The sequence below is a fragment of the Gopherus flavomarginatus genome, chromosome 13 (genome assembly GCF_025201925.1).
Source record: "Gopherus flavomarginatus isolate rGopFla2 chromosome 13, rGopFla2.mat.asm, whole genome shotgun sequence".
NCBI classification, from domain to species: Eukaryota; Metazoa; Chordata; order Testudines; family Testudinidae; genus Gopherus; species Gopherus flavomarginatus.
Window position 1 is genome coordinate 3,866,019 of NC_066629.1, and position 13,358 is coordinate 3,879,376.

Here is a 13,358-nt window from a genome sequence, read left to right on the forward strand (position 1 = left end):
GCTTTGCATAACTGCAACACTTTTTGAAACTTAAGCAGGGCTGCCCGAGGGGGGGTAAGTGGGGTGATTTGCCCTGGGCTCCACAGGGCCCCCCACGAACATGACTGAGGCTCCCTCCCCAGCCCTGTCTCCTCCCCTCCCCACTCCCGGAGCTTCAGCCCATCCAGCAGCATCCCGAACAGCTGCAGCATGGCTCCAGCGGGGCCCCTGAGCCCCCCCTGCTCAGAGCCGCGTGGTGAGGGGGCACGGCTGTGAGCTCCAGGCTGAGCGAAGGAAGCTGAGCTCAGTGTGGATCAACCAGCCCCGCCCCCTGACCACGCAGCTCTGAGCAGGGCAGAGCTCAGGCCCCGCCTGAGTCACGCTGCCGCTGTCAAGCGAAACTCCTGGTGTACTGAGGGTCTGAGTGAGAGGGGAACCAGGGGTAAGGGACCAGGGCCAGGGGAGCTGGCTAAGGGGCAGGGAGTCCCGGGAACAGGGAGGAGACAGAGGTTGTGGGGGGCGGTCAGGGGACAGGGAACGGGAGGGTTGGATCGTGGGCATTCCAGGGGTCTGTCAGGACATAGCGAGGGGGTGATAGGGGTTGAGGCAGTCAGGGGACAGGGAGCAGGGGTGGGGTCCTGGGGTGGTAGTGAGGGTCTCTGGGGGACGGTGAAGGGGCAAGGAGCAGGATGGGTCTGGGATTCTGAGGGAGGCAGGCAGACGAGGGGCAGGAAGTGAGTGGGGGTCGGATGGGGGCAGGGCTAGGCTGTTTGGGAGGCACAGCCTTCCCTACCCTAAAGGTCATTCAGCAGTTTGAGGCTTGCAGAAGAGTCAAGCTGTTAGAGCTACCATCCCTTTCACTTCTCAAATGCCAAATCATAGTCTATGTTTAATTTCTGTGCCATAGGGAGATTCATGTCAGGGGAGGCTGGCTTCATTTAAAATTAGCCACTAGGGGAGGGATCACATGGGAAGAGCAGTATCCTACACCATCTACCTCCTTCCCAACCCTACCAAGAGAGACCCCACCCCCCATCCCCTACATTTCCTGAAGTTCCAGAGGGGTTAATTCAGTGGTTCTCAAACTTTTGTACTGGTGACCCCTTTCACATAGCAAACCTGTGAATGTGACCCCCCCCCTTATAAATTAAAAACACTTTCTTAAATATTTAACACTATTATAAATACTGGAGGCAAAGCAGGGTTTGAAGTGGAGCCTGACAGCTCGCGGCCCCCAGTAATAACCTCGTGACCCCCTGAGGGGTCCCGACCCCCAGTTTGAGAACCTCTGGGGTAATTTAATTTTAACACCCTATGTCCATTCACATGCCTGTGCTATTTTGAGCATTTCAGTTTTCACAGCATAGGCTCATCCCAGATTTGGAACAAGCTCAAATGCTCAGTTCGTGGAGTATGTACATAAGCTATACTAAAGACAAACCCACAGTAACCATCTCTAGTTTGTGAGGGACCCCGTGGAGCCAGTCTCTAGGAAACAGATAAATGCATGGAGGTTAAGTCCATTAATGGCTATTAGCCAGGATGGGTAAAGAATGGTGTCCCTAGCCTCTGTTTGTCAGAGGGTGGAGATGGATGGCAGGAGAGAGATCACTTGATCATTGCCTGTTAGGTTTACTCCCTCTGAGGCACTTGGCATTGGCCATTGTCGGTAGACAGGATACTGGGCTGGATGGACCTTTGGTTTGACCCAATATGGCAGTTCTTATATTCTAACCTAAATGAACCCAAAGTTATGGAGTCAAGTATCAGAGGTGTAGTGTAAGGGACCCTGGAAGATATTGTCACGGTATGAGCTAGGGCTTGCGCTTTCTCAAGGAGAGGTTATGAGCGGACAGAAGTTGCTTGCAGCTGCTGCTTTTAACCAGTTAAAACCGCCCTGTGTGGGAAGCCCGGTGTTTTGAGGAACTGCAGAAAAGTTTGCAGAAAGTCCCTGGCCCAAGGCCAGGGGAGGTGGCCATTGCTGCTGGAAAGTCCCTTATTGCATATCTATAAGGCTAGTTTGCATGCTATTAGCATGATATAATTGCTAAGGGCTAGCGCTTGCGCATTGAACTTCGCACCTGACCGAGCTGTTCGGACGTTGGACTCCCCAAGCCAGTGGCAGCAACGCGTGGAGTTCCCGTTGCGGGTGTGTCACTTAACCTTCATTAAAGCCAATTAATTCACCTGTGTGTGTGGGCCTCGTCCTTGCAGAGCATCCAGGCACGTAACAGGTAGCCTTGTTAGTCTGGATCTGTAAAAGCAACAGAGAGTCCTGTGGCACCTTATAGACTAACAGACTTTTTGGAGCATGAGCTTTCATGGGTGAATACCCACTTCGTCAGATGCATGTAGTGGAAATTTCCAGGGGCAGGTATATATATATACAGGCAAGCTAGAGATAATGAGGTAGTTCAATCAGGGAGGATGAGGCCCTGTTCTAGCAGTTGAGGTGTGAAAACCAAGGGAGAAGAAACTGGTTCTGTAATTGGCAAGCCATTCACAGTCTTTGTTTAATCCTGAGCTGATGGTGTCAAACTTGCAGATGAACTGAAGCTCAGCAGTTTCTCTTTGAAGTCTGGTCCTGAAGTTTTTTTGCTGCAGGATGGCCACCTTAAGGTCTGCTATAGTGTGGCCAGGGAGGTTGAAGTGTTCTCCTACAGGTTTTTGTATATTGCCATTCCTAATATCTGATTTGTGTCCGTTTATCCTTTTCTGTAGCGACTGTCCAGTTTGGCCAATGAACATAGCAGAGGGGCATTGCTGGCATATGATGGCGTATATTACATTGATGGACGAGCAGGTGAATGAACCGGTGATGGTGTGTCTGATCTGGTTAGGTCCTGTGATGGTGTTGCTGGTGTAGATATGTGGGCAGAGTTGGCATCGAGGTTTGTTGCATGGATTGGTTCCTGAGCTAGAGTTCCTATGGTGCGGTGTGCAGTTACTGGTGAGAATATGTTTCAGGTTGGCAGGTTGCCTGCGGGCGAAGACTGGCCTGCCACCCGAGACCTGTGAAAGTGTGGGATCATTGTCCAGGATGGGTTGTAGGTCCCTGATGATGCGTTGGAGAGGTTTTAGCTGGGGACTGTATGTGATGGCCAGTGGAGTCCTGTTGGTTTCTTTTTTGGGTTTGTCTTGCAGTAGGAGGCTTCTGGGTACACGTCTGGCTCTGTTGATCTGTTTCCTTATTTCCTCATGCCGGTATTGTAGTTTTGAGAATGCTTGGTGGAGATTTTGTAGGTGTTGTTCTCTGTCTGAGGGGTTAGAGCAGATGCGGTTGTACCTCAGTGCTTGGCTGTAGACAATGGATCGTGTGATTTGCCCGGGATGGAGGCTGGAGGCATGAAGGTAGGCATAGCGGTCGGTAGGATTTCGGTATAGGGTGGTGTTAATGTGACCATCACTTATTTGCACCGTGGTGTCTAGGAAGTGGACCTCCCGTGTAGATTGGTCCAGGCTGAGGTTGATGGTGGGGTGGAAGCTGTTGAAATCATGGTGGAATTTTTCCAGAAACTCCCTCCCATGGGTCCAGATGATGAAGATGTCATCAATGTAGCATAGGTAGAGAAGGGGCATGAGAGGACGAGAGCTGAGGAAGCGTTGTTCCAGGTCGGCCATAAAAATATTGGCATATTGTGGGGCCATGCGAGTGCCCATAGCGGTGCCACTGATCTGGAGATATATATTGTCATCAAATTTGAAATAGTTGTGTGTGAGGATAAAGGCACAGAGCTCAGCAGCCAGTTGTGCTGTAGCATCATCAGGGATAGTGTTCCTGACAGCTTGTATTCCATCTGTGTGTGGGCTGTTTGTGTAGAGAGTCTCTACATCCATGGTGGCTAGGATGGCGTTTTCTGGAAGGTCACCAATGCGTTGTAGTTTCCTCAGGAAATCAGTGGTGTCACGGAGATAACTGGAAGTGCTGGTGGCATAGGGTCTGAGTAGAGAGTCCACATATCCAGACAGTCCTTCAGTGAGAGTGCCAATGCCCGAGATGATGGGGTGTCCAGGATTTCCGCGTTTGTGGATCTTGGGTAGTAGATAGAATAACCCTGGTTGGGGCTCTAAGGGTATGTTGATTTGTTCCGGTGTTAGTGTAGGGAGTGTCCTGAGTAGATGTTGCAGTTTCTTAGTGTATTCCTCAGTGGGATCTGAGGGAAGTGGCCTGTAGAATTTGGTGTTGGAGAGTTGTCTGGCAACCTCCTTTTGGTAGTCAGACCTGTTCATGATGACAACAGCACCTCCTTTATCAGCCTCTTTGATGATAATATCTGGGTGGTTTCTGAGGCTGTGGATGGCATTGTGTTCTGCACGACTTAGGTTATGAGGCAAGCGATGTTGTTTTTCCACAGTTTCTGCCTGTGCATGTCGGCGGAAGCATTCAATGTAGAGGTCCAGACTGTCATTTCGACTCTCAGGAGGAGTCCATGTGGAGTTCTTCTTCTTGTGCTGTTATGGAGACAGATATGAGTCAAGGAAGCCAACAGAGTATCAGAAACCTGGAAAAATCTCTGACTGGATGGGCTCAGGCATTTGGTCACAAGCTGAGGTGGTTCAAAAGTTCTGGATTTTTTTTAAAGCAGAATTTTTTTATTGTTTCTTTAAACAATCAAACACAGCAAGCAGCAGATATTTGGCCACACACTTCTGAAACCCCAAACCATATTCAGGTTATGGCAGACTAATTTCAGCTTTTCAATTAAAAAAAGCACAATAAAATTTGAAGGAAAGCAGACATTGTCCATGATTTTTTTTCTGCTTTTTAAAAACCCCTAGTTTTCGATCCAGAAACAGTTTTAACGGCACATATTTGTCCAACCCTTGTAATGAGCTTTAGTGCCTTTTAGCACTAGCTGATGCTGAGAACCAGTGATACCTTGTAAAGAAGTTTTCTCAAAACTGGATTAGTGCCAAGATGCAGAAGGTTTATTTTTCCTAGGGCCGCCCACGAGTGGGGAGCAAGTGGGGCAATTTGCACTGGGCCCCAGAGGGGCCCCCACGAGAATACGGTATTGTAATTTATTTTTATGGAAGGGGCCCCCAAAATTGCTTTGTCCCAGGCCCCCTGAATCCTCTGGCCAGCCCTGGTATTAAAAGGGACAAGAATGAATAATTCTGCATGTATTTATCAATGTTCTATAGCTTCCGTCAAGGCTTTTGACAAGTTCTTAGTCTCATTACACTGTGTACTTGAGGAATAAAATTATGTTGGTTTGTTAGGATTCCATTGAGCTCAGTTTGCTGCTCACTTTGGGTAATAGGTTTAGTTTTACTTCTGTACAAGAAGAGTGAGCTAAATTAGTATGGGCAGCTTTTTTCTTACAGAGACAAGGGGCTTTCAGTAGCTTCTGCTCAGAAACTACTTATTTGAAGGCCTAATTACAGTATGGACTGTATGTAGCATGTGTTGGTAGTTCATTGTATATATCCTGAGATACAGTACTTGGCTTTCTTGCAAATTTATTTCCAACTATCAAATTCTTTAACGTATACAATAATGCAGTACTGCATTGTACTTTAACTTCTGGAACCCAAGGCCAGGTGTGTATTACAAAGTTTTTGGTCATTATAAGTTCTGTTGGAGAACTTATACATCTGTTAGCACATCACATGTGTATGTTCATATCTGACTCTTTGCGTAAGCACTGTGTACTCATTAGGTGTGCTGGTGTCAATGCTCAGTGTACTATGGTTAGGTATTGCACTGTGCCACTTGCCTCCATCCACTGTCTTTTGGAAAATTTTGACAATGCATGGTGAGATAGAAACGAGTCATGCAGGGATGACTGGGAGCAAGGGGTCAAGTTCCCATTATGCAGTTTTCTCCATCCCATATTACTATCCACATCCCATAGGTTTTGTATCTTTAAAAAAAAATTCTGTAAATCCACGTGGCACTTCTTGCTGTCTGCCGTCTCTGATAAAAGCATGGAGCCCTCACAGTTATGCACTATTGCGTTTGCAACACACATGACAGGATCCTCCAGTAATTTCAGAACCACAGGAAGAACTGCAGCAATGGGGAGACATAATCGTTTCAAGGAGGACAATTTGCTGTGGGACATAGCAAATACTAATTCAAGGCTGTTGGTGGCATTCATGGACCAGCTGCAGATTGTTGAATATCACTTCTGGGCACAAGAAACGAGCACTGACCAGTGGGAGTGGATCATAATGCAGGTTTGGGATTACAAGCAGTGGCTGATCCTCTGTCTGTGTGCTGATCTCGCTCCAACTCGTGGAGAGCAGAAAAAGAGCTGCAAGCAATTGAGAAACAGTTGGCGATTGGACTGTGAAGGCTTGTAATGCAAGATTCTTACCAGTCAGTGGACAATCATTTTGGAGTTTGAAAATCCACAGTGGGGGCTGTTAATAGACTTACGTTGCTCAGGAATGTGGCTCTTGGTAATGTGCATGATAAAATGAATAGATTTTCTGCAATGAGGCTCCCAAACTGCAGTGGGGTGATAGAAGGCACACACGTTCCTATTTTGTCTCCAGCCCACCTTGCCACAGAGGACATCAATAGAAAGAGCTCCTTTTTTATAGTTATGCAACTGTTAGTGGATCACCACCAACTGACATCAATGTTGGCTGGTCAAGGAAGGTGCGTGACACAAACATCTTTAGAACATAGAACTGTTCAGAAAACTACAAATAGGAACATTCTTTCCCTACTGACAGATTACCACTGGCCATGTTGAAATGCCAATACTGATCCTGGGAGACCCAGTTTATCCCTTGCTTCACTGGTTCATGAATCCATACACCAGCCATCTCGACAGCACCACGGAAAGAGTCAACTGCCATCTCAGCAGGAGCGGAATGACAATTGAATGTGCTTTTGGTAGAGAGAAGTGATTCTGGTGTTTACTTCCAAGACTGGATCTCAGCAAAAATAATATCCCAATGATTATAGCTGCCTGTTGTGTCCTGTATAATATCTGTGAGGCAAAAGGGTAGAAGTTGCAGCTTGGGTGGAGGGCAGAGGTGGAGCAGCTTTCTGATAAGTTTGAACAGGCAGGCACAAGTGCTATTAGAAGAGCACAAAATAGAGCTATGAGAGTGAGGGAGGCCTTGAAAGAGCACTTTAACTGTCAGCCACCATAATGGAGTGTGGTGAATTGTGCTCTACCTGGACATGAAGTTTTGGGGCCTGTTAGGAATTATGTGATACTTGGTGTGCATTTATATGACTAATACAGTCAGTGCATCTGTTAATTATACAGGGCTTGCTGCACATTTATAATTACACCTCTACCCCGATATAACATGAATTCAGATATAATGCAATAAAGCAGCACTCCGGTGGGGGGGGGCCCACTCCGGCGGATCAAAGCAAGTTCGATATAATGCAGTTTCACCTATAATGCAGTACGATTCTTTTGGCTGTGGAGGACAGTGTTATATCGGGGTAGAGGTGTATTACACTGTCACTGATCCTATGAGAGCCTTTGCTCTGTACAGTCACAAGTAGTGGGGTGCTTTGAGTAGCCTTGGGCAGATATTTAAAAAAAATGTTTTGTATATCAAAACCACTTGCAACAAAAACTGGTTAAAAAACAAATGCAATGAAAACTTATAAAATAAATTCTGCTCTATTGATTTAACAAAGGAAAAGAAAATTCATCTCCATTTCAGTCTATTTTTGCTACACATCCAGCAACTGTGGCCCGTGTACGTGAAGCTGTGGCTGTTTGTACTGTCCCCTGGCATGGAGTGGTGGGGGTAGGAACGCAGCCTCTGATGTCACATGGAACATTGAGGGTGTAGGGAGGTGCTAAAATGGAGTTCTGCATTGACTACAGAGGGAGGAGAGCCCATGCTTGTTGAACTTTTAGGTCAGCAAGTGTCTGCAGTATTAGTGCTTGCTGCTGGAGAAGTCCCATTATGTCTGGGTGCATTTCCCTCTACTTTTCCTGCCATGTCTCCTGGGCCTTTCTGCTATCCATTCTTTCTCCATACTGTCAGCAGTATTCGCCCTCCAGGCCTTCTGTTCACAATCCGATGCAGCACTGACTTGCAGGATCTTGTTGAGCATATCCTTCCATGTTCTTTACTTTCTCTTCCTCATCAGAGCCAGGTGTTTCACAGATAAGGAGGGGACGTCCCTCAAGGCTGCAACGGCAATAGCCACAGATAAAACACAAAGACTCGTCACTGTATTTAGTTACAACAGAAGGTGAAAGTTAATGCTCAGAACTCATCCCATAAAAGTTTTAAACAAGACATTCTTATTGACACCAGCTTTGGAGCACTTTGGCACAGCACCACCCTCTGGTCCCAGGCACAGTGAGTATGCCCTATGAGGGAAATGCGGGGGAGGAGGAGGGAATTGTTTGATTGCCTGAAACAATAAAACTTTGGTCCTTGTTTCCATGTATGAGTGCAGGGCAATGGCACTGAGTAGTGCCACCATTTTCCACCGGTGGTGGTGATTTTCAGCTGATATTTCGCTCCTGAGAGTAACACAGGCACAGAGAGCACAGCTTCTGCTGGCATTCCAAAACCTCCTGGGCCTGCATGCTGTTAGCCTGTTTAAAGCAATGGTGCCTGCCAAAGTCATTGTGACTGGCACAGGAAAGTGTCCTATTGCAGAGGAAGAAATTAGACTACCATCTCCAGAAATCTTCAGGAGAGGATTGCAGAGTACGTCCACGAAGTTTCATTGAAATCTCTCAGGAGGATTCAGGGGATATCCCTGTGTACATAAACATTTCCACATCTCTTTCTCTCCGACCCTGCCTTGCCAATGTTGGATTGCTACCTCTTCTAGTACAAGTAAAACAAGGAAAAGTACATACCTTTGTCCTGTGAAGTTGGTGTCTGGCACCATCTGTACTTTTAAACATTGTAATGGAAAAGGTATTCACATATTTACCCAAGGGTCCTTCCCGTGCATCAGGCTCCGCTGACGAGATAGATTGCCTAGCCCTGGTCTAGCCAATGGCACGCATGCAGAAGGCGGCATATGAGCTGATTTTCAGTGGCACTCACACTGCCCGGGTCCTGGCCACTGGTCCGGGAGGCTCTGCATTTAAATTTAATTTTAAATGAAGCTTCTTAAACATTTTAAAAACCTTATTTACTTGTCATAAACAATAGTTTAGTTATATATTGTAGACTTGTAAAAAGAGACCTTCTAAAAACTTTAAAATGTATTACTTGCACGCGAAACCTTAAATTAGAGGGAGTAAATGAAGACTCGGCACACCACTTCTGAAAGGTTGCCGACCCTTGGGCTAGACTGTAGTGTAGTCTCAAACATGTCCTAGCTTGGGACATAGCTGGATGCCTCCAATGCCACATTGCACATCCCTCTCCATACTCCTCCTGCTTGCTGTTAGTGCCAGGTGTCTCCATTGGGCTCCTCCGAGGTATTAGCAGTGCTGTGCAAGGTGCTGGTGGGATCTCCACTAAGTATGTCATGCAGTTAGTTGTAAAAGCAAGTTTGCGGCTAGGCACTAGATTAACTGGTGGCCTTCCTGGCCTTGTGGGATGCCTGCCACAGTTCCTTCATTTTCATGTGGTACTGTTGCTGATCCCTGTTGTTTCCCTTTGCCTGCCTCCCCTATTCAGTTTTTCATAGATGACCACATTTCTACAACTCCTCTGTGGCTGTGGCTGCACAGCCTCTTTTCCTCAGGCCATAGTGCCTCCAGACACGAGTGTCTAGAATGTGTAAGTGGCGTGACCAGTTGGGCAGTTGCGCACAACAAGGGAGAGCTGCTAGCTGGACAGTTGGGAAAAGGCATTTCAAAAATAAACATTTGAGGAGTGGGTTCTGGTCTCCATGACCCGTGGGCAGTGGAGTTCACAGTTGTGACCAGAGCAGTCACTGTTGGGCATTGTGAGACAGCTGCTGGAGGCCTGTAACGGTCAACATAGGTCATGCAGTGTCTACACTTGTTCTGTGTCAATCTCAGTATGTTGGCCATGGCTCAATGCCATTCAGGGAGGTGGTGTTACTGCGTCGCTGTAACAGTGTGTTTATGGCGTCTGGAGATAAATTTGAGTGCAGACACATGCACTTCTAGGATCATATAAGGTGACTTATGTCAGCCTAACTTTCTAGTGGAGACCAGCCCCAAATGCCAAAAAAATCATTGAAAAGCAGAGCCTGGTACAGTATACTCCCAAGATAATCCTTGCCAATTAAATTTGGATTTTCTTCCTAATATTTCGACTTGTAATACTTCAGAACCCTTGCCTTCAGTTGCTTATCTCTAGTCCTTTAAGAACAGAGGAGTATGAAAATTAAGTGTTACGTCTCCATTTTTTTTTCAGAATTATGCTGTTAGTATTAGCTTAACATAGACATGAGTTTACTAAAAATATGGATAGCTCAATGAGAGAGAGATTTATTTCCGTCCACCATCACTACCCCTTTGAGGGTTCTTTACTAACAAATTCTTGGTCAGGAATGACAAAAATGGTTGAAATTTTAAGGAAGAAACTTAATACACCTTTCTTTTAGGATAATCATTTATACTTTATTTTCTTAGTTTAATAAGCATTGTTAAAATTTTCCTTAAAATTAAGCTATATTTAAGTATTTTAGAAGTCAGAATTGAATGCTATATCCAGTTTAACACGTTTCAACTACTTTTTTTCCCCTCTAGGTTTTTGTAATTACAGAATAGTAACTTTGTAGGATGTCAGGGAATGATTTGGATGTGAATGTTTACAAGATAAACCGACAATGTCATATAAAGAGCAAGGGGATCAAAGCCCCAAACGAATCCTTAAGAAGCCCTCTCGTCTACCCCAACTTCTGGGTGAAAAGCTCTGCCCTCGGAGGTAGAACTTCTGGATTATCCAACAAAAACTTCTTATTTTGTGAGCAAACTAAACAGTTCTTGAATAGTCGTGAGAATGGTTTAGGAGATGCTAGCTCTCATTGCAAGAGTGGAGTGGCAAATGACTTTAACAAGGAAGAGTTTGGATCAAAGATGAGCAAGGGAACACTAACAGGTGAGAGAAAACATCTTTTAAATAGGGTAAGCTATGTGAAGGGTTACCTTTTTGTAGCACTATACAACATGCCCATATATGTAGTGTGCAGGTGAGAGGGAAAAGACTAATTTCGTAAACTTCCTCACTAATCTAAAATTCCAGTTTGATAAAGGTCATCAATCTGAATACAGATAGAGTACCTGGTAATGGGATAACATTAATTTGCCATGCGCATGTATATATGTAAAAATTATGCACAACAATTGTAAATGTATCTGACTAAGGAATAAAATCCATTAAAGGGAAACTATCAAATTGTTATCTAGTCACTTTAAAAAGTTGTTAATTTCAGGGACCGCTTATGTCTTGATAACTAGAGGTTTCCCCTTGCTTGTGTAAGTCTTTCAAACAGCAACAAGCGTACAAGACTCCTGGGAGAATTCTGTACCACTGCGTAATTGAGAATTTGCACGGAATGTTTTGTGCAGAATTTTATTTTTCTCCTGCAAAATTGGCCCTGCAGAGCTGCTGGGGGCTTCTAGACCTGGCAGAGCAGTGAGGATGCAGGCAAAATCATTTGAGTGCTGATAATCTTCCAGTGCTTTTCCTTCAATCTTCTTCTCTCACCCCCCGGGCTGCAAGGATAAACAGCTTCCCCCATTATTGAAAGCCCTAGGAAATAATTCTTGAGTGTCTCAACACAAAGAACCATGGGATATGCCCCTCCTACGCATATGGGTGAGTGCAGAAATAGTGTGAAACAGTAATGCAGGTATAGCTTTGCTGTGGGGACATTCACATGCAGACTAGACTAACCTGAATGTTCAGACCTTCGTGCCAATCACCTAGGCTAACTGTGCAGTAAAACTAGAAACAGTTATTTTAGCTATTATTTCTATTCCCGTAATGGGTCATCTAATGGCATTTCAGAATGTTTAGTTGGTCTCTCTTTAAATCTTGTGTTTGGGGTCATACTCTTTTAAAGTCACACCCATGGACTTAAGTAGTATAATTTATATTGATAAGGGTGCATGATTTTGTTAATTACTCATCCAAAGTCTTGTTTCAAGTGATAGACTGATCTCGTTTTTATTATATGAGGAGTTTCAGTGATATCTTTGGTAAGAATGATTTGTGTCAAAAATTGTTAGTCAACTGTAAAACAAAAAGCTGTGGCACTTGCGTTTTCATATTTGTTTGCTCTTAATTTGTAGAAATGGAAGATCTTCAGTTTTCTTAGACAAAATGTTGTTTGAAACTTTCTCATACTTTTTGTAAACAATCTGTTAATACTACACCTGTCTTTGGTTTTATGAAATCAGACCATTTTGTAAACAATTCTTTGTTTTTAGGAAAGTCAGTGGAAAGCATAAGCGATAGAAGTAGTTTGCTGTTAACACCTTCAACTAAGGAGGAAAATGCTGTGAGTTGGGGTTTTGTGCCAAATTGGTAGCTTGTATAATGCTGACAAATGATCACCATATATTTTATGCCTTTCTAGAATATTTGCATTTGTGTTTATTTTTGCTTCATTTTTTCCTGTTGACATCACATTTCAGTTTACAATTAACCATTTGTTTGTTGTTTGCAGAGGCAATATTCTTGCTTACAAGTGACCTTATTTGTGTACTTTATAAAATATAAACTTAAAATTCACATTAAAAATAAATTAAAACATAAATGCCCAGTAGTTCAGCAAAATTTTCACTGTTATTTACGGGTAGTCGATAAACTGCCAAGTAAATATCAGAAAAAATATTAAGCGTTTTAATGAGAAGGTACCTCTGGCTCAAATTTTAAAAATGGCATTGGAATAGTGATTCTCTAACAGTATCAGATACAGTGTGCTGGTCAAAATTAAAGCCATAATTTGAGAGCTTCACTTAAACTCCCTCCCTATCAATATTTATCTTATAATGTAGCTTCTTGAATATGCCTCTGAAAATCACTGACTTGACAAAGATGGAAATTTAAAAGACCCTTGTTTTGTTAAAGGCCATCTGTTTTCCACTAAGACAATAAATTGATTTCTTCACTGGCTAGTGGTCTAGAAAGATCCTGGACTAAATATAATCTTTGAATTTGTAAGAATGTAAGACTGATGTGAGTCCTAAAATGTTCATACTCTCGAAGAGGTCATAAATGTTAAGTTTTTGAGGTGCATTGAAATGTAGGAAAACTGAATTACCCAGTTTCTCTATCCTGTTTTCTCTCTAGGTTGCTGGTCCAAACTTAACGCAGGTAAGTAACAATTAACATTTGGCCATTCAGTCAAATGACTATTGTATTCACATGAAATAAAGTGTAGAAATTTTGAAAAAAGAAAAACTGACAAATGTTAGAAGTTTTGATATGCCTACTTTTAAATGTACATGTCTGTTGTAAATTCCTTCTTTCTGGGCTAGTTATGTTGTTTCTCA

The 13,358-nt window shown here is 44.0% G+C and overlaps 1 protein-coding gene across 2 annotated transcripts in view; it reads left to right on the forward strand.

Annotated features, from left to right (window-relative positions):
* The first annotated feature begins 5,447 nt into the window (after positions 1-5,447).
* LOC127033838 (tudor domain-containing protein 1-like) overlaps positions 5,448-13,358 on the forward strand; it is a 57,639-nt gene continuing 49,728 nt past the window's right edge. The window contains exons 1-3 of one of the 2 annotated variants that reach the window (XM_050922107.1): positions 5,448-10,956; positions 12,291-12,361; positions 13,156-13,179. In XM_050922107.1, coding sequence (XP_050778064.1) covers positions 10,638-10,956; positions 12,291-12,361; positions 13,156-13,179 — 414 coding nt within the window. In that variant the 5' untranslated portion in view covers positions 5,448-10,637. The remainder of the gene's footprint in view (positions 10,957-12,290; positions 12,362-13,155; positions 13,180-13,358) is intronic. The other variant, XM_050922108.1, reaches the window with a different exon arrangement.